At 44.4% G+C, this 21256-nt stretch overlaps 1 protein-coding gene and 1 non-coding gene across 3 annotated transcripts in view; one reads left to right on the plus strand and one right to left on the minus strand.

The window, feature by feature from the left end:
• PAFAH2 (platelet activating factor acetylhydrolase 2) overlaps nt 1-21256 on the minus strand; it is a 35403-nt gene that overhangs the window by 9662 nt on the left and 4485 nt on the right. The window contains exons 2-10 of one of the 2 annotated variants that reach the window (XM_086328992.1): nt 19556-19697; nt 18474-18627; nt 17551-17647; nt 17108-17273; nt 9906-9974; nt 9398-9539; nt 8370-8483; nt 4201-4292; nt 1703-1873 (exon numbers count right to left, since the gene is read on the minus strand). In XM_086328992.1, coding sequence (XP_086185118.1) covers nt 1703-1873; nt 4201-4292; nt 8370-8483; nt 9398-9539; nt 9906-9952 — 566 coding nt within the window. In that variant the 5' untranslated portion in view covers nt 9953-9974; nt 17108-17273; nt 17551-17647; nt 18474-18627; nt 19556-19697. The remainder of the gene's footprint in view (nt 1-1702; nt 1874-4200; nt 4293-8369; nt 8484-9397; nt 9540-9905; nt 9975-17107; nt 17274-17550; nt 17648-18473; nt 18628-19555; nt 19698-21256) is intronic. The other variant, XM_086328981.1, reaches the window with a different exon arrangement.
• On the plus strand, nt 4648-4719 carry TRNAE-UUC (transfer RNA glutamic acid (anticodon UUC)). The gene has a single exon. It is a non-coding gene; the product is annotated as a tRNA-Glu (tRNA).

The following is a 21256-nucleotide window of genomic DNA, read 5'->3' on the forward strand; positions in this document are numbered from 1 at the left end:
CACAATGTGCAAGGTGCTTTACATGCATTATCTCACTTAATTCTCACAACAATCTAGTAAGGGAAGTATTTTCCTCTTTGAAACAACCAAAGGAGAGAAATGGTCTACCCAAGTTCACACAGTTAGTAAGAGACAGAGCTAAGGTTTGAAAGCAGGTGAGCCTGGCTGCAAAGCTGCCTCAACTCTGAGACCACAAGGCCTGGCTGTGCAGGGAGAAGGCAGAGTCAGCTGAAGAGGGGTCAGGGCACGGAGGTGAGGCCTGGAGGCCCTGCCACTCCCATGTTATTATGAACTATCACCCCTTGGCTCTTACCCCATGACTTCTGAACATTCACAAAACATATCAGCTCTTTCTTTAGCTCAGAACTGCACCACAAAGCAAACCAGAAAAAAAATAATAACTTGCCTTTAAATAATCAGGAAAGTTAGGGCAAGTGCTTATAAAAGAGGGTTTCTGGACTACAATTTGTCATTTGACATCAAATGTACTTAATTTGAAGGTGAAATTCTCACAAGGTTCATTTTGAGCTAAATTACTCAGAACTAATTTACTAGTCAATTCAATGAGGGAAGGAAGATCTAAATGCCAAACTCTGTTTGATATGCTGAAGAAAAGCTGACTTTAAAATGTATTATTTAAGGCACATGGGAAAGTATAAAGAAAAATATAATGGATACTTTGAGTATCCAGCACTCAGTTTAAGAAATAATACGTTGCCAAGAGTTAAATCTACAGTCCCTGCATACCTTTTTCCAACTGCTCTCACCCCCGCTTCCCTCTAGAGGTCACAATTATCCTGAATCTCAATGACTTGGGGAAACTCTCCAGCAGTTTTCTGCTGCCATGAAATCAAAATGAAAGGGGAGAGGCTGGCCCCATGGAAGACAGCATGGGCCAATGTGGGCAAGGGAAGAAGCCATGGTTTACTGAGCAGGCCTCTAGCAGTCCGGCCCTCGGATCTGACATTTCAACCACCTGAATGAGTACAGAGGTCCATGACACGTAGTTACTTGTTGTTTTGCTGATTCGGGCTCCTTGAAGCACATGTGTTATTTGGCTCAAGTACAGGGCAGGATCAAGTCGGAGATTTATCAGTGAGACTTTAGCCCTTCAACTGTAGCTGTAGGCCACTTCTTAGGTAAAGTTCATTTCTTAAAGTCACTCAAAATCTTCTGTCTGTGAAAAATGGCTCCTAAAATCAAACCACCTGATGGTGCTAATGATGGACGTGAAAAGAATGTGGTTTTTCTAAGGCAGAAAATAGATGGTTTATGGAAGATACCTGAATTTAGGTTTTCACGAAGGTCTCTAAAAATCTGTCTTGTGAATGTCACAGGTCTGCTATCTCCCCACTCTCCAAAAGACTCAATAAAATTCCCAAAGGAGATTAGAGATTCCTGGAGTCCACCCAGACCCACACCTCTTCCTCTGCAATGCACAATCCCACGATTTCCTTTTCCAGAAAGCAAAAGGTAAATCCTGCCATAAAGTCATACCGACTAGTGAAGAAATCACTGCAGGTAGAGCTAAGTGGAGAAGGACAGATATGAAATTTGAAAGGCATGAAGATTCTGAGATACAGGAGGTATTTAGACATTCTATCCATGGGTAGAACTTCCAGATAATTTAGAGGGAGCCACACAGCTGAGAAGAAAATGGAGCAGACCCTGGAGATTAGGCATGACCTTGGGGCTTACTCACAGGACAGTTATGATCCTGGATTGGTGGTGCTGGTCACAAATCTTCTTCATCAAGTTGACAGTCTCCACTGTCTGGAACTTCTCAGCATTGATAAAGAAGATAGGGCCTCGGGCCGTGGGGTAGAAGTCATGCTCCAGAGGAAACATCCAAGCGTCCAAAGCCACAGCACACCTGGAACAAGACCAGATACGTGGGACTGCCATGGAGAAACCCAAGCAAGGACAGTTAGGGTAGTGAGGGGAGAGTGCAGTTCTCCCTTTAGTGAGGCAAAGGCTCAGAAAGCCAGGAAGGGGAACCAGGGCCCACATCCTTCGGTGAGGATCTTTTTTAGAGATCACTTTTCAGTTCAGTTCAGTAGCTCAGTCGTGTCTGATTCTTTGCGACTAAATTATCTGGACTGCAGCACGCCAGGCTTCCCTGTCCATCACCAACTCCTGGGGCTTACTCAAACTCATGTCCATTGAGCCAGCGATGCCATCCAACCATCTCATCCTCTGTCGGCCCCTTCTCCTCCGCCTTCAATCTTTCCCAGCATCAGGGTCTTTTCAAATGAGTCAGTTCTTCGAATCAGGTGGCCAAAGTATTGGAGTTTCAGCTTCAGCATCAGTCTTTCCAATGAATATTCAGGACTGATTCCCTTTAGGATGGCTTAGTTAGATCTCCTTGCTGTCCAAGGGATACTCAAGAGTCTTCTCCAACACCACAGTTCAAAAGCATCAATTCTTCAGCACTCAGCTTTCTTTATAAGCCACCAAAAATCCTTCTAGATTTTTAAATTCTCTGAAAGCAAGGATCTGATCTCCTTCTTCTCTTGGGTCTACTTTCAGGCAGCAGACTTGCGTCACACAGAATGACACTTCATTCATTACTCATTCATTCCACTTATCCGGTACCTACTCTGTGCTTAAGCCTTGTGTTGTGGATCCAGAGATTAATGACACAGTTCTGGGAGCTCTGGGAGCAGTGTAGACAGAACACATAAGGCAGCAAAATATAGCTTAGTGCCCTGATAATACAAGCTGCTAAGTCAGCCCAGAGCATACACGGTAGGGTGGTCAGGGAAAGCCGCCCTAGGGCCGCAACTCCAAGTCATGGCCAGTTTGTCAAGCAGCAATCTCTGTCACCAAGGGCAAAACTAAGGTCCTAAGGTTAGCATCCTACCCCCCCACCCCCGATCTCTTCCATCTCAATAAAGGACGATCATCTTCCCTTCAAATGATGGGCACACAAATGAAAAACCTCGATTCCTCTCTTTCCTTTTCTCATACATCACTAAGTCTGGAAAATTCTAAAACCGATCCTGACTCCATCACTTCTCTCCAGCCCACTTCCTCCATCCTAATGCAAATCCCTCATCTCCCACCTTGACTCTAAAATCACCTCCCTCTAACCAGACTCCTTGTTTCCAGTCTTGTCCTACAGCCAACTCTTCACACGTATGCGTGCGTGCTAAGTTGATTCAGTTGTGTCAGACTCTTTGAGACCCCATGGACTGCAGCCTGCCAGGCTCCTCTGTCCATGGTATTCTCCAGGCAAGAATACTGGAGTGGGTTGCCATGCCCTCCTCCATAGGATCTTCCCAACTCAGGAATCGAACCTGCATCTCCTGCATAATAGGCTCTTTCTTTACTGCTGAACCACTAGAGAAACCCCCATTCTTCACAGAGTGGTTTTTAAATGTAAATAAGATTTTTCTATACTTAAAAATTTTCAGTGGTTTCCCATCACACTTAGAATAAAATCTAACTTCCTTACTCTGGCCAAAAGGCCCTGTGATCTGGCCGGTTTATCTCCCTAATCACATAGTTCCCCATCCTGCGCGACTCCCCCCATACGCCCCGCCCCTGTCCCCTCTGTGCTCCTCCTACACTAACACAGCAAACTTCTTTCTACCTCAGGGCCTTTAGCTGTTCCTTCTGCCTAGACTGATCTTCTAGACCTTTACGTAGGTTGACTTCTTTTCCTTAAAGTCTCAGCTTTCGTCACTTTCTCAAGGAAGCCTCCGGAAAAGGCAATGGCACCCCACTCCAGTACTCTTGCCTGGAAAATCCCATGGATGGAGGAGCCTGGTAGGCTGCAGTCCACGGGGTCCCTAAGAGTCGGACACGACTGAGCAACTTCACTTTCACTTTTCACTTTCATGCATTGGAGGAGGAAATGGCAACCCACTCCAGTGTTCTTGCCTGGAGAATCCCAAGGATGGGGGAGCCTGGCAGGCTGCTGTCTATGGGGTCACACAGAGTCGGACACGACTGAAGCAACACAGCAGCAGCAGCAGCAGCAGCAGCAAGGAAGCCTCCAGATACTCTAGCTTATCAGCCTGTTTTCTTCTCTTCCTTGCACTTGCCTGCTGGGGATCTGATTACTTGTTACTTTGTTTACCTTGCTTTCTTCTTCACCACTGAACCCCCACCTCCCAAAACAGTGCAGGGTACATAATACTTGCTGAATGGTCGCATGGCATGTGGAGCTAACAGCAGCATCACTGGGAAACTCACCTAAATTGCGTCTCCTTGGCCAAGGCCAGAATAGCTGTGGCCCCTCCAAATGAATGTCCCATTACAGCCACACGGCTCATGTCAATGCCGCCCTGAAGGAAGCCAAGTCAGAAAGGCAGGGGTGCTCTTTTAGTGACTCTTCGGGGCAAGAGGAAGAAACAGGGAGGCGATGACACAGAAGCACAATACAGTGGGCGAGCCCTCCAAAACCACGTTATTAAGCACCTCTTGCCCACTGGAGAGCAGCCACTCAGGCCATCCATGGACTGAGCAGCCTCCTGTAGGCAGGAATTCTGAAAACCACGTCTTTCACCTTTATGTTTATAATCTTACCACCTGTAATATCTGGACCAGGTAGATACTCAAATATCTATTAATAAATGAATAAACTGAAGTTATGTGACCAGTCAGTAGAAGAACACATTAAGGATGAGAACTCTCAGGAATTCCCTGATAGTCCAGTGGTTAGGACTCAGCACTTTCACTGCAGGGGCCTGGGTTCAACCCCCAGTCAGGGACCTAAGATCTTGGAAGCCACAGAGCACAGCCAAGAAAAAAAGAATAAGAATTCTCTTCATCTAGATCCTTGCCTTACAACAGGAGGGATGATATTTGCCCCAAATCAAGGGCAGAATGGGGTGCTCCTGCTGCCCCTCTACTTCGCTCTGAAGGAAGGACTGCTTGTACCGAAAGCATCTCAGGTTCTACTTCCTCTGATATCTGTCCTGACTTTTACCCAGCAGAGTGAGTCTGCTCACTCTAACAAGCTCTGCACTCATCTATTTCTGGTTGCCCCCAGAAGCCTTCAGGACATGGTTATATAAACAGCCACTGCAGCTGCCTGCTAAAGGGCTCAGGAAATCTCTCTAGGATTCACTGTCCAGCCTCTGCCCTGAACCTGTGCCTTCCTTTGCTCTCAGTAAAATCTAGCCCAAGATTTTGTATCTAAATTCTCCCCTTCATGGGACTTTCTTGGAGATCCAGTAGTTAAGACTTTGCCTTCCAGTGGTTAAGACTTTGCCTTCCAATGCCTGGGGTGCAGAATCCTGGTGGGGGAGCTAAGATTCCCACATGCTTCCAGGTCAGAAAACCAAAACATAAAACAGAAACAATGTTGTAACAAATTCAACAGAGACTTTGAAAGTGATCCACATTTAAAAAAATTTTTTTTTTCTCCCCACTTCGCTAAATTCCTTCAGATTGGTCCAGGCCTCTTCAGCTTTTTTAATGGTAATATATTCACATAACTCTAAAATCAGGAGCATACAGAAGTCTTCCCCTTCCACACAGTTGCCCACTCCCTACCCAGACAGGTGAGTTTCTTGTGTCTTTGCAGAGCTTACTTATGGTATACAGGTAAACATGAATACATACGTTCTCGCTTTTACATAAGTGATACTGTACCTTACTTTTTTACACAAATATGACTACATCAAGAGCTTCCTTATCCTGTTTTACAGCCACATTTGATTTCACCATGCTACAGACCACTAGTGATCACCAAAACTGTTCTTCTTCCTGGACACACAGCTAGACTCTATTTCCCAGCAGTTAGATGTGGCCTTGTGATTGAAGTGAGTGGTAGTGGTTTTGTGATAGAATGTGAAAGTGATTATCTCCATTTCCAGTCCTGGATACTATAAACACTCTTCCATACCAACCTCCACACCCTTTCCCATTCCTGGCTTAATGTATATGGTGAAGGTAGGTTTCATAAGTGGAAGAGAGTAGAGCAATTAGAGGAAGGTAGCCTGGTTCCCTGAGTCAGTCCTTGCACAGAAGCACCCATTTTAGACTTCATGTGGGAAAGAAATAAATCTCTCCTCGCTAAGCCACTGAGATTTGGGGCTTACATGTCATAGCAATTGCTTCCAAGTGGCTCAGTGGTAAAGAATCCGCCTGCCAGTGCAGGAGTTGTAGGAAACTCGGGTTTGATCTCTGGGACAGGAAGATTCCCTGGAGGTGGAAATGTCAACCCACTCCAGTATTCTTGCCTGAAAAAAATCTCATGGACAGAGGAGCCTGGCAGGATACAGTCCATGGGGTCGCAAAGACTTGGACACAACTGAGCGACTGGGCACGGACGTTACAGCAATTAGCATTATCCAAAATAATACATCCATTGTTCCATAATCTATTAAGCCAGTTGTGCTCACTTATGGGTGAACATTTAGGATACTATCAATCTGCTGTTACAACAAACAACACTGGGATGAGTAACCTTGTACATACATCATGTCGCAAGTATGCAGGGATATGTAAAATCAATTCTCAGCACTGGAAATGGCTGGGTCCAACACAGCGTGCATCTGTGCTGTTGACAGCTATTGCCAAACTGCCCTGCAAGGGACAAGCTGCACTCACACCAGTAACAGAGCGGCACTTATTTCCCCACAGCTTTGCCAACAGGGTAAGTCATCAATTTTTGGATCTTGCCCAATCTGACAGGTGAAAATTTACTTAGCTTTTTAAAAAAAACATTTATTTTATTTACTGGGCTGCACCGGGTCTTAGTTGCAACATGCAGGACGTTCTAGTTGGGGCATGTGACTCTCAGTTGCGACACCTGGGATCTAGTTTCTGGACCAGGGATCGAATCTGGGCCCCTTGCATTGGGAGCACGGAGCCGCAGTCACTGAGCCATTAGGGAATCCCCTTCTTAGCTTTTTTTTTTTTTAATTCTCTATTTCCTCAAAAGGCTGCCTCTGGAACTAATCCAGCTATACGTAGCCTGCCATCCCCCGATGCCTGTTTCAGGCCCACAGGCCTGAACTGCAGTGCCTGGGGCCCGCTTCTCCAGTGGGAATTGACAACACATGCTGGGAAAGTTCTCTGGATTTCAGATCCTGCCTGATGCTGATGCTTCTTCCTGGAAGACTTTACCAGAACCTTTAAAAGATATTGTCTAAAGAGACTCTGGGGCACAGAGGACAGGTTTTGGAGTCAAAAAGCCCCAGCATAAAGTTTGACTCTACCACTTACTTAGCTATGCAACCTGGGGCAGTTACTTGGACTATTGGATCCTTGGTTTCTTCCTATGTAAAGAGATAACAATGTGTATGTATGTATGAAAATAGCTCTTATCATAGAAAGTACTCATAAAGGACTCACTGTTATTTTATATATATATACATACCATTTTATAAATTTACCATTCTCATTCATACAATGGAATGTTACATGGCTATTAAAAAAAAAATCACACCACAGGAAAATATTAACTGGCATAAAAAGACATTCATACTGTTTTGCTAAATGAAAAAAAGGCCACAAAATAGCTTACATTAAATAATAACATTATTGTTTTTTAAAATGCATTTTTAAAAGACCTAGAAGGACAAACATCAAAAAATTCTGTTTCGTTTTCTTTCATGCTTTTATGTGCTTTCTTGGTTCTCTAAATAAAGGCTGAGCTACTTTTCAGATTATGGAGAAAAGGATAGGATGGGGGAGGAAAATATACTTTTATAGGCACCAAATTTCTTTTTTTTTTTTTTTATAGGCACCAAATTTCATAACGGGGACAGTTTCTCTCCTCCCAGGGGTTCTTAGGATTCCCTTAAAAGAAGGAACAAGCCCGAAGTAGACAACAGAGCTTGTCTGCAGCTCCACAGCCCTTCCTTTGTGAATGAACCATCTCTCCCTCATCCATGTGGCCCTGAGGGACTGTCAGTCCTGGTGCTCAGGTTCCCCTAATGCAGAAGTGGGTATATATCCTAGGCAGGCCAACCAGAATACCCTATCCCTCTGACACAGAGATTGGCTCAGAATGTGAATATGACCCAAATAGAGCCATGGCCTTTCCAGACATTGGAAGCTAAAAATTCTCTTTTCCTTTTAAATCTATAGCTGAGTTGAAATGCAGGTTCCGAATGCCAGCAACCACCCTTCTATGCCTGATGGAGAAAGTCTGGTGAGAATAAAGCCCATATACACAGAATGGAGCTGAGCCAGGAGAAGGGAGACAGTGCCAAGAGCTTTGATGACAATGCTGGAGACCCTTGCTCTAGCTACACTGGCCTAAAGCCAATCTGCCTCTGGTCTTCCTACTTATTTGAGCCAATAAATTATCTTTTGGTTGAAGCTAGTGAGTTAGGTTTCTGTTATTTGTAACCAAGAAAATCTTGGTGAATAAAATATGTTCCCGGTCATACCAAGTGCTGCCATACCTTCAAGGTCATCAGATCCAATCCGCCAGGCAAGATGTTGAGAACGGTCTGCCCAGCAGTGACCTCTTGTAGGATCTTCAACACCCTCACACACTCGCTCACCCTCTGATGCACCTGCAACGGAGACAGTCCTGGTGGGAGTGGAATACCACGCAACCACCCAGTGGGAATCTCCGTCTCCCTCAGAGCCAAGGAAGAGCGCAGGGATGCTGTGCCCACCCCCATCTCAGCAAGCACTGTGGGCCCCACATCCTGAGAAAGCCTCAGCTCCCTCACAGCCACTCACGTCAGTCCCACCTCACAGCGCAATGGAGTCAACCCAGCTGTTCACTCTACCCACCTACCCATGGCAAACAGAGGTATAATATGGGTATACTGTGTGGCATATGAAAGCATCTCGAAAACAAAAGGACATAAAAGTGTTCCTATTATCAACCCTGTACTGGATTCTGCTTGCCCATTTATAGCATATGTCTACTGCTTTTGTCTGCTAGTACTCAATCCACCCCTACTTCTATTAACCTTGACTTCTGAGGATTACCCCTCACCAAAAATATCTAGCAATGCATTTCTGATGGGAACTTCATATTTTGGTACTTCTCCGCAGCCTGAGTCTCTATCCAGGATTTTTTATATTACATCTTGGGGAAGAAACCGGGGACAACCCCCAAACAGCCCTCTTCTCTTAGATGGTGAGGGCGGACATGCGCAACCTCATACGGTAAGCCAGTTAGTAGATGAGACCAACCAGCAAGGGGACAGAAATGACGGTGATTCCAGTGGTCCTGTCCTTCCTACAGTCTGCTATGTAAACCAACCAATTCTCCTTTTTGTGGAACAAGCTTGAGTTGGGTTTCTGTCACTTGCAATTGTTAAGAGTTTTGATTAAGAGCTCATTTCTCAGCTGTGACAAGCTCAGGACCACTCTGAGCGAGATTTCAAAAGAAGTGAGTTCAAACTCTTCTTAGTGAGTGTCTTATACAGAAGACAGGCTTAGTAACTCTCCCTCCCTATTGGCATAAGCCTACCTGGTAGTTCCGAACATAGAATTCCTTCTCCCCTTCCTCAATTTGACGGTGGGGGATCCATTCCTCCTCCAGGGCCTCATTGTCAGGCTGGTTCTCCTCTGGGGTCTGCTTGCAGAAACAGGTGGCCGCAGCTGACCCATCCCTGCAATACACATGCCCCCAGGGACTTATTTTCCCCTTTACCAAATCCTCCTTAAAATCAGCCAAGCCATTCTAGCTTATCCTCTAGCTAAATGGGGAAAAGACAGGGGGCATACTTAGGAGAGTAGAAAAACATGGGGATTTGGGGGACTGACCTGGGTTTGAACCCCAATTTAGCTGTGTCACTTTCAGCAAAGTTAGTCAGTATCTTTGAACACTGGCGTCCTCACATTTTAAAACGAATACAATCCCTACCTTGCCTAACACTAGGACTGGAAATAATATATCCAGAGGAAACTAGCCTATACCCAAGCCCAGGATGGCAGACACCTGACCCATGATGGTTCGTTTAGACTGTCATCCTCACCTGTGCTCTGGTACAGCAACCACAAAGCCACGAGAAGCCAGCTCCATGCAGAAGGCTGAATACACTGTCCTAGAGATCCAGGAAGGAACCGAGAGAAGTGATCAAAGAATGGCCTGCCCTTAGCCTCCCGTCCAACCATGCTCTGCTAGTAGCCATCACAAAAGATGGAATGGAGGAAGCTTCATTTGCAGCAGCCCTTCTTCAGGAGCTTTCCCCAGCCAGCATACCCCAACTCTCACCAAAAATCCAAGTGTTCTCCTCCAGGGAGCATGTGCAGATTGATCCACGATGTTTTGCAACCCCAAACACTGACTCATCTTCCCCATCCCAACCCCAATACAATTTGGCTACTCCACACAGTTGCTTTTTTATTGTCTATATATTGTGCGTGCTGCGTGCCAAGTCGCTTCAGTTGCGTCTTACTCTTTGCAACACTATGTACCACACCCTGCCAGGCTCCTCTATCCACGGGGTTCTCCAGGCAAGAGTACAGGAGTGGGTTGCCATGCCCTCTGTATACCGTACATCTCCCAAATTAGTTGGTGAGCTCCCTGAGGATAAGCACTCTGGCTACTTTTTAACATGCAAATATGCATCTGTGATTTAGCATGTGAGTTCCTTTGGTCTGTCCTCCAACATTCAAAAAAAATATGGCAGACACTGCTAATTGCCTACTCCAAACACCTATTTTTCCCTTCCTCCTTAATAACAGAATCTAATTTTCAGCTGAAGACACTCTCATAGATCAAAATGACACTTCCCAGCCTCTCTGTAGCCAGGTTTGTCTATGTGACTAAGTTCTAGTCCAGCAACAGGAATGTAATGCTACTCTAAGCGATTTAAAATTTTCTAGTAGATATATTTTAAATAGTGAAAAGAAACAGAATTTTTTGGATATTTTGATGTTTGTCCTTCCAGTTCTTTTAAAAATGCATTAAAAAATAATGTTATTATTTAATATAAACTATTTTGTGGCCTTTTTTTTCATTTAGCAAAACAGTATGAATGTCTTCTTATGCCAGTTCATATTTTCCTGTGGTGTGATTTTTTTTTAAAAGCCATGTAACATTCCATTGTATGAACGAGAATGGTAAATTTATAAAATGGTGTATATATATATATATATATATATATATATATATATATACACACATAAAATAACAGTGAGTCCTTTATGAGTACTTTCTATGATAAGAGCTCTTTTCACAATAGGCCAAGTATCTGCCCCAGGTTACACAACTAAGTAAGTGGTAGAGTCAAACTTTACGCTGGGGCTTTTTGACTCCAAAACCTGTGCTCTGTGCCCCAGAGTCTCTTTAGACAATATCTTTTAAAGGCTCTGGTAAAGTCTTCCAGGAAGAAGCATCAGCCTGGATGGTTAATAACCCAATATAGCTAAAACATTATCATTTCAACATATAATCAAGATTTTTAAATTAACAAAATATTTTATTGCACTATCTTTTTTTTTTTCATATGAAGTCTTTGAAACCCAGTGTGTGTTTTATGCTTATAGCATATCTCAGTTTGGACCAGTCATACTTCAAATATTCAATAGACACATGTGGCCAGAAGTTACCAAAATGGACAGGGCAGCTCTAGTCAATGGTATGTAAGCAGCTGTGTTATATAGAACTTTCAGGGGAGTTTTCCCTTCCTACAGCATGGACTGTGGATGTATTGGCTAGAGCTAAGCAACCTCCCTGGGTCATGAGATATTCTTAGAAGCAGAAGCCACACACACAGAGCAAGATTATAAAAGAAGTCTGGTTTTTTACTTTATAGAACTACCATATTAGCTCTGTCTAGTTTTACTTTATCTGAGCAAAAAATAAACTTTATATTATTTAGGTCACTATTGTTTGAGTTTTTCTATTAAATACAACTTGCCTGTACCCTAACTGATTCAGGAAGGTCAGTTACTTAAATTTCTTTTCACCTTCTCTCACTTCTCTTGGGGAGGCAATGAACAGGATTTAAGAGCTAGAGATTTCTGATCCCTCCCCAGTTCAGACTGTAATCTTGAGCAAGTCCGCCTTTCAGAGTTGGTTTGCTCATCTGTAAAATATTCTTCCACCCACCTACCTCACAAGACCAAACATGTAATGTTAGACAGGGGCACATTACAAATGGTTTGGTAATATTTAAAAATACACACGTCTCCCTGGGATGGAAAGTCACAAGTCTGTGACCCATGAGAAGGATTTCAGATCCTGAATTAACCACAGATACAATGAGAGGAAACCATGTCTCTTTACCTCCCTGCCTTTTTTTCTTGGAATTTCACTACAGTTAATGAAGAGTATTTATAATTGATTCACCCAAGTCTATTTAGATGTGAAGCCTCAAGACAGAGTCTTAGACCAAAAAGACCACGCTAAAGTCATGCGCTCACCTGTTCTCTGTGAGCTTAGGAAAGAGTATTTCTCAGCTCCTTTTCTCCACTAGACTACAATCTGAAAGCAGGGGCTCTATCTTATTCACTACTGAACACCCAGCCACAGCATAGGCCCTCACACACGGCAGGTACTAAATTTACTGAATAAGAAAGCAACATTGAAAACCATCTTGCCGTCCTTCTCATCTCTACATCTGCTCTCCACTTCCTGCCATGGACTATAATTATGTACATCTAGATGCAGTCTCCTCTAGTGGATGAAAATTCCTTGATTTGTTTTATTTCTATATGTCCCACCTTTTTTTCATGCCAAGAAACTGGCACAGAGCAGGTGCTCAACAGAAATCTGCTGAATGTATGGAAGCTAGCAAAACATAAATATTTATTGGGAAACTACTGTTTTCCAGGTACTGCCCTAGACATCGGGAAAGATAGAAGACAGACATGGTCTCTGCCTTCATGGAGCTTACAATCTAGTAAAAAAGACATATGTTAAAGAATAATCACATAAATAATTAATTCATTACAATTATGTTAAGTACTGAGAAGTACAGATTGTCTTATGAAAGCATGGCAGGGTGGGTGTCCCTAAGAAGGTGACACCAAAACTAAGACCCTGAAGGTAATTTGGAATTAGCCAGGCAAAAGACTAAAGGTGGGGAGAAGAGAGGAACAGAACAGGAAATATTCCAAGCAAAGGGAACAGCCACAGAGCACAGCACAGATGAAACCCTAGGGCAGACATTTGCAGCATCATGGACGGACTGAGTGAAGTAAGGAGAGGTTGTTGCTGAGCCGTGAACGACACCAGGATTCTTGGCCTCTGGAGGAGAAGAGTTCAATCCGGGGCCAGTGACGAGGCCTGATCGCTCAAAGCTTTTGTGTAATAAAGTTTTATTAAAGTATAAAAGAGATAGAGAAAGCTTCGGACACAGACATTAGAAGGGGGCAGAAAGAGTGCCCCCCTGCTAGTCTTTAGCCGGAAGTTATATAGCTACTAGCAGTCTGCTAATTAGAGAAAGGAAATGTCTCAAAACTCAGAGAATGGCACCAGGCCCCTCACCGACAACATGCATTTTGAGATAACATCACCACAGGGTGAGTTGTCGGGGCCATAACATGATTGACAGGAATCTTGAAGAAAGGCAGGTTTCCAAGCAAATACAGCCTCATGAACATAACTTAAGAGAATATTTGCATGAGTAAAACAAACTGGTTCTGAGTCTTAGGTGGTACCAACTAGAAGACAGAGTCTAGAGTAAATACATAGTCATTAACATAGCTTAAGACAAACATTTCCACAAGAAAAAAGCATGGGTTAGCTCAAGGTTTGAAAAAAGTTAAGTTCTGTGAGAGATGGACTATAAAGAAAGTTGAGCGCTGAAGAACTGATGCTTTTGAACTGTGGTGTTGGAAAGGACTCTTGAGAGTCCCTTGGACTGCAAGGAGATCCAACCAGTCCATTCTAAACGAGATCAGTCCTGAATATTCATTGGAAGGACTGATGCTGAAGCTGAAACTCCAATACTTTGGCCACCTCATGTGAAGAGTTGACTCATTAGAAAAGACCCTGATGCTAGAAAGATTGAAGGCAGAGGAGACGGGGACGACAGAAGATGAGATGGTTGGATGGCATCACCGACTCAATGGACATGAGTTTGAATAAACTCCAGGAGTCGGCGATGGACAGGGAGGCCTGGCATGCTGCAGTCCATGGGGTTACAAAGAGTTGGACATGACTGAGTGACTGAACTGAACTGAAGTTCTGGTGTAACCAGGTGTCCTCATGGCAACACAGAATTTTAACAGATACTGAAGGAGAAAACAGACATAGCTGGATTCCATCTTAGGCCAGGCTGTGAACATTAGGCTACACACACAGTCACCCTCCCAATGGACTCTGAACTTTGTGCCTGGTGTCTATAGAAATGGCATACCAATGGAAAACCAGACCCCCGGATAAAAGAGCCTCAGGACTCGTACTTGGACTCTTGTTGCCTAAAAGAATATGCTAATTATCTCTGTAACCGAACAAAGTGGTAAATTCTATTATGTTTACAGGGATATGACCACAGGCTTATTGATAAATATCCACTGTTTATCAAGTCTTGTGACACATGAATCATGGGTTAACTTTGATCCTACCTCTCTTTACCTTGTCCAGACTAATTTCAAGGAATTTGGGGAGGTGGGTTTGAGCAAGTACACTTAGGGTTTATAAGGTTTTCACAAAAACTGGTCGGGGTCCTTGGCTAAGAGGAGACTCTGCCTTGGGCCCGCTGGTGTAATACACTGCACTCCACTATCTGCATTGTCCTTCTGAGTGAGTTTGTTTCCCGGAAAGTGTGGCTACAACAATACCTCTTTTTAAATTTGTATAGAGAAGGGGAAAAAATCTAACACTTGTAGTTTCCTCCTGTCGCTTAAGAGAGAGATAAATGTCTGACACTTGCTGCCTATTTCCTCCATTTGGAGACCCATGGCCTTCCTGCCTGTTACCCTCTCAGTAAGACAAATAAATACTGTTAATTATATGTGGAATCTTAAAGCCAAAAAAAAAAAAAAAAAAGATACAAATGAACTTATTTACAAAACAGACTCACAGACGTCAAAAACAAAGTTATGGTTACCAGGGGGAAAGGGACAGTTAGGGAGTTTGGGATGGACATGTACACACTGCTATATCTAAAATGGGTAAGCAACAAGGACCTACGGCATAGTACAGGGAAATCTGCTCAATGTAATGTAACAACCTAAATGAGAAAAGAATTTGAAAAAGAATAGATACATGTATATGTACAACTGAATTGTTTTGTTATAAACCTCAAACTAATGCTATATTGTTAATCAACTGTACTCTAATATAAAAAATAGAATTTTTATAATTAAAAATTTATAATTTATTTTATTTATAGCATCTATTTTATTAAATACTTTATATTTATTTTATTAAATAAAAATATTATAATCTAATTTCTAAAATAGAGCATGTCTCAAGGACAAAAAAATAAAAAAAACTCCAGTATCTTCAAACAAAGAAAAAAACTCAAAAACACTGAGGCAGAAACTAACATAGTACCTTTAGGGCTGTTTGTCTGGAAACCTGGAGGTGGGCAAGTTGCAAGGAACTAGGCTGGAAACTTTGCCCTGTACCTGCCTTCAGATAAGATCATGACAAGAGCTGAATGAAGTTCAAAGGGCTCCCAAATATAAAAAGGAATGCATCTGAGTTGGTTCCAATGAGGTAGATGAACCTAGAGCCTATTATACAAAGTGAAGTAAGTCAGAAAGAGAAAGACAAATATCATATACTAACATATATATTGGAGAAGGCAATGGCACCCCACTCCAGTACTGTTGCCTGGAAAATCCCACGGACGGAGGAGCCTGGTAGGCTGCAGTCCATGGGGTCGCTAAGAGTCGGACACGACTGAGCGACTTCACTTTCACTTTTCCCTTTCCTGCATTGGAGAAGGAAATGGCAACCCACTCCAGGGTTGTTGCCTGGAGAATCCCAGGGACGGGGGAGCCTGGTGGGCTGCCGTCTATGGGGTCGCACAGAGTCGGACACGACTGAAGCGACTTAGAGCATATATATGGAATCTAGCAGGCGGGTACTGATGAACCTGTCTACAGGGCAACGATGGAGACGCAGACGTGGAGAACAGACTTTGGGACACAGTGGGGGAGGGGCGTGGGATGGTTTGAGAAAGTAGCACTGAAACATATACAAGACCACAAGCAAAAGAGATAGCCAGTGGGAATTTGCTGAATGACACAGGAACCCAAAGCTCATGCTCTGACAACCTAGAGGGGTGGGGTAGGGAGGGAGTTGGGAGGGAGGCTTAAGAGGGAGGGGACATTTGTATACCTACGGCTGATTCATGTTGATGTATGGCGAAAGCCAACAAAATATTTTAAAGCAACTATCCTTCAATTAAAAATAATTTTTTAAATAAATAAAAAGAACTTACTGATGTTCCTCAGAGCAGGAATATGCCAAAGCAAACAATAATAATAATAAAATAAAATAGACCTCCCTGGCTACAGTGTAAACAATCGTTCCAGTGGAAGTGGGATGTGTAAAGGCAAAAATAGATGACTTTGTGTAACACTCTTGGACATAAACTAGACTTATATGTTGATGAATGAACATACAGTGCGAATATTCACAAGCTTAAACAGGAACCACGTGCACAGTAGTTAATACGTAACTACATAACTACATAACACACCAAGGTGCAGAAATAAGAATTCATGGGGAGAATTCTGAATGGATATTGACTTGTAAGGGCTTCCCTGAGATCTCAGTTGGGAAAGAATCCACCTGCAATTCCACCTGCAATGCAGGAGACCCTGGTTCAATTCCTGAGTCGGAAAGATCCGCTGGAGAAGGAATAGACTACCAACACCAGTATTCTTGGGCTTCCCTTGTAGCTCAGCTGGTAGAGAATCCATCCACAATGGGAGACCTGGGTTCGAACCCTGGGTTGGGAAGATCCCCTGGAGAAGGGAAAGGCTATCCACTCCAGTATTTTGGCCTGGAGAATTCCATGGACTGTATAGTCTATAGGGTCACAAAGAGTCGGTCACGACTGAGTGACTTTCACTTTCACAGTTTCACTGACTCGTAAAACAGGCCAGCATTCCCTGAAGTTGATGACGAAGGGGCTCTTACAGTTCATCGCCCCACAATCCTCCATGTAGAGAGATGGAGAGGAGTATGGGCTTAAGTGCACACCTACTCGGTGTCTCATCTGAGTCCATTTGACAGATGAGGAAATACAGGCTCAGAGATGCCTACCATGGTCCTAGCTCACACAGCACAGTGGTGAGGCTGAGATTAACAGCTGAGGCTGCAAGGTCCACGGAGCAGGGAGCCAGAATGTCTTCATCACTGCTGTCCCCGATGCATGTTGAATAACTGACTCTCTGAACATAAAGCTCAAGCTCCTTCTAGTACTTCTGGGCTGTTATAGAGGAAGAAGGCTAAAACAGTATTTATATAAATGCTAGAACACGAGAAGGGAAAGCTATGAAGGCCGCTGAAAGGCTCCACCAGGTGAAAGGGGCTTGAGGAAGGCCTTCTAAAGAAGGTGGACCCAGTGCTTTGGGATGAAGCGGATGATAGATAAGAGAGCTGACAGATGGAAATATGGGTTTCTTTGTCTTTTGAGAACATGCTGAGAGTCAGCAGCTGCAACCAGGCAAGGAATGTGACAAGATCTGGGGGAGAGCAACTCTTACCTGAAGGCTCCCATGCCATGAGAGAAGATGATCAAGGGGTATCCAGAGTCCTTTGTTTTAAAGGGGCCATTCCAGCTAACAGGCAGGCGACAAGATCCTAGCAGAGACATGGGATAAGAATCTCCAGCTGCCCCCAAGGGCAGCCTGAGCACAAGCATGGTGGGGACCCAGTGGCCCTCCTCTCAAGAGATCCACCTTTCACCCGAGCAGCCCAGGACAATCAATCATTTATTCTTTCCCTGTTTCTCCCCTTGGGAGCATGAACACAACAGAAAGTGGGAAAAGAAATCCAAAGGGGAAGTACTGAACAACCTACGGGGTAAATCCCTGAGATGCTAAGGCAGTCGGTAGAGTTCCTAATGGTGAGGTCTTTGGGGGAAGTGGATGACTCAGTGTGATCTGACCCAGAAGAGGGAGGAGCTAGAGGGGCAACTGCAGGAGATGGTATGCTCCTTGGCAGTCAAGAGTGCTTCTTTAATCTACGCTATAGCTGACACAGAGTAGAAATAATGCATGCTGGATACATAAGTAATAGTTGCCACCTATGGAACATATTCTACATCCCAAGCACAGCACTAGAGTGCATCTTTTATATACGTCTGACATTACAATCCTGCAAAGGTAGATGTTCAGACACATTAAGTAACTGGCCCAAGCCCCACAGCTAGTAAATGATAAGGACTGGATTCGAATCCAGGGCAGTCTAACTCTATAACTAAAGCTCTTCAAAAACAAACAAACAAACAAATAAATAAAGTTCTTATGTTTGTAATTCTCTCCACTCTCCATACCACACTGACTAACAGATGCCCCACTACAAAAGGGCTGGACAACACAAACTACAAGGTACTGTGTCTGCCTGGAGATCCCCAAGGGACATAACTACAGCTGGGAGAGCACCCAGGGGTGACGCCAGCTCTTACCCACACCCAGGTTGAACAGTAACCCCCCCCAGCGCTTATTAAACTTTAGGTATTCGGCCAGGCCAGCGCAGTACTCATAGCGGGGAATCCACAGGGGCTGCTCCGAGGTCTCCTCTGCCTCTTGGCACGGGTAGAACAGTCGAAAGAAGCTGCCCTGTAAGAGAAAAAAGACAGCAGCTGCTCGGAGCAAGAAGCCCAAGCATGGCTACATTTCCCAACAGACACGTTCAGCAGTTGTTTGGGGGTACCAGCCAAGTACTGAAACAGGGAAACTTTACCTTCAATTCACATACCTGAATTTTGCCTTCAGAAAAACCAAAAAGAAGCAATTTTATGTTCGGCATTCACGTAAGGCTTATGTTATTTCAAACAGCCAACTGTATTTTGAATTACATTGGAGGAGTACTAAAATATTTCCAGTGCTTGGGCTATCAAAAGATTTCAATTTGGCTGGAAGCCCAGGTCTGGAGGAGCCCCAGAAGCGAAGCCGTAGCTCTCTTGTTGAATGGGGTGACATTGGTGGCACCCAGGGCAACCCTGGAGCCTGGCCCCTGGGAAGCAGCAGCAGCACATTCACTCTACATGGGGGTATGTGCCTCTCACAAGGGAGAGGGGAGAGTTCAAGGGCCAGCAGAGAATGACCTAGGAACTGAAGGAGGGAAAGTCCCAGACTAAAGTAGGAGGGGGAACAGACGAGAGCAGAAGAGGAGAAAAAGGAGACTGTTTTCCTACTCGGGGCCAGGGCGTCAAAGGTCAATGGCACATAGCCCACCGCTCTTCCTCTCATACACTCAGATTAGGGCGAGATCCAAAACCTTCCCAGGATCAGGCACCTGCTCTCAAGACATCAGATAGCTACCTTTGAACTTAGAGGCCCCAGTTCCTCCAAGTTGGGAAAAAGAACCCATCATCTCTTGTCTGTTGAGATGTCTCTAATTGAAAAGAGGAGAAAAGTTCAGGGGAAAGAGACCTGGGTGCTCGGCAATCAAATCCAAACCAGCTCTAACTCAGGTTTCCCCTAGCTGGAATGACATCATCAGACGTGCAGACAGAAGCAGTGGAGACATGCTGGAGACACTTACCTGGAGGCTCTGACCCTCCATCACATCCCCACAGCCTACGAGGTGGGGTCCCGTGACGGGTGGGAAGCTCACAGACTGGTTGACCCCCATCTCATAACCAGCTGAACTGAACGACGACTTGGACAGTGGCTGAACTTGACGGCTGCAGGGTGGAACACAGAACCGCCTCTTGCTGGTTTCCTCTCAGCTTCCTGTTGCTTATTCGTATCATCAGCCACCCCTCTCTTACCCCTCCTATTACCCCTCCTCCCTGCCGGTGACGCAGCCAATCTTCCACATCATCCACCTTGCTACATTGCCTTTACTAAGGTTTGCTGTGCTGTGCTTAGTCACTCAGTCGTGTCCGCCTCTTTGCAATCCCATGGACTGTAGCCAGGCTCCTCTGTCCATGGGGATTCCCTAGTCAAGAATACTGGAGTGGGATCCTCCTGGGGGTCTTCCCAACCCAGGGATCAAACCCAGGTCTAGGGGGCTGCTTTTTCTGTTGCTATTGGTGGAGAGGTGAGAAGATCATGGAAAGGAAACAGAGCCTCTGTACTCCTCAAAACCCACTAACAAATGCTCATTTAGCACTGACTATGTGCCCAATACAGCAGCAATTGCTGCAGAGAACATGCCACAGACCTTGTCGTCAGCTTAGCAGCAGCAGCAGCAGCAGGAAGCTAAGAATAACAAACACAATCACTAACATCTATTATTTACTATGTGTCAGCTCTGACCTAAGATTTTTACATACTCTACGTCATTTCATCCTCTCAACAACCATCTGAGGAAGGTACTATTTAGACCCTGTTTTAAAACCAAGGAGACTAGGGCATGAAGAGGTTGAATAACTTTCCCAAGTCACACAGCTTCTAGGTGGCAAACTCAGGTCTAATCCAGACCTGAGCTCTTAACCCGCACTGATTCTGCTAGTGGGGAGACTCGATGACATACATTCAAAATCACTGACCTAAACTATAAACTATAAAAGGCACTTATCTGGGTCTTAAATATGAGGAAGATTTTAGAGGCAGGGGAGAGGGGAGCATTTTTATAAAGGACATAATGTAAGAGTAGAAAGGGCCAGAAATAGGTTAGAGTATAATGTGGGCAGGAGATCAAACAGGAGCCTTCCACGTGGCAGGCTTGCACACTCTGACTAGAAAGCATCCCTATAACTTGGTTGCTTCTTGTTTGTTTTTTTTAAAACAAGGATGTCCTTTTTTTTTTTTTGACTGTGCCAGGTCTCAGCTGCAGCGTGTGAGATGTAGTTCCCCTGACCAGGCCCCTGCATTGGGGAGTCTTAACCCCTGGACCACCAGGGAAGTCGAGGTTACTTTTTAAATCGGGACTAACGCCACTGCTCTCCCTCCCTCTTCAGTTACATCACCGCCAGCACCACAGCTTACTCTGTGCCAGGAACTACACCAAGGGCTTCACATACATATATTATTTAATGAAATCCTTACAATAATCCCCTGGGATATGAATTGCTAGCTCATCTTACAGATGAGGAAGCTGATGCTTAATAAAGTGAGGCAATTTACGCAAGAACAGTGGACAGAGCCAGAATTTGATCATGGGCAATGTGGCTGTGACAGTAGAGAATGTGGTCCAATTTCCTAACCTTCATCCTGTCCTTCCCTCCTACGAAGATCCCTTGTGATCTGGGTGGGGTTGACACCTCTCTAACCTCTAGAGTTGGACCTATCAGCCCTA

The sequence above is a fragment of the Bos grunniens genome, chromosome 2, assembly GCF_055505025.1.
Source record: "Bos grunniens cultivar Pamir isolate PY7600 chromosome 2, Bosgru_T2T1.0, whole genome shotgun sequence".
NCBI classification, from domain to species: Eukaryota; Metazoa; Chordata; class Mammalia; order Artiodactyla; family Bovidae; genus Bos; species Bos grunniens.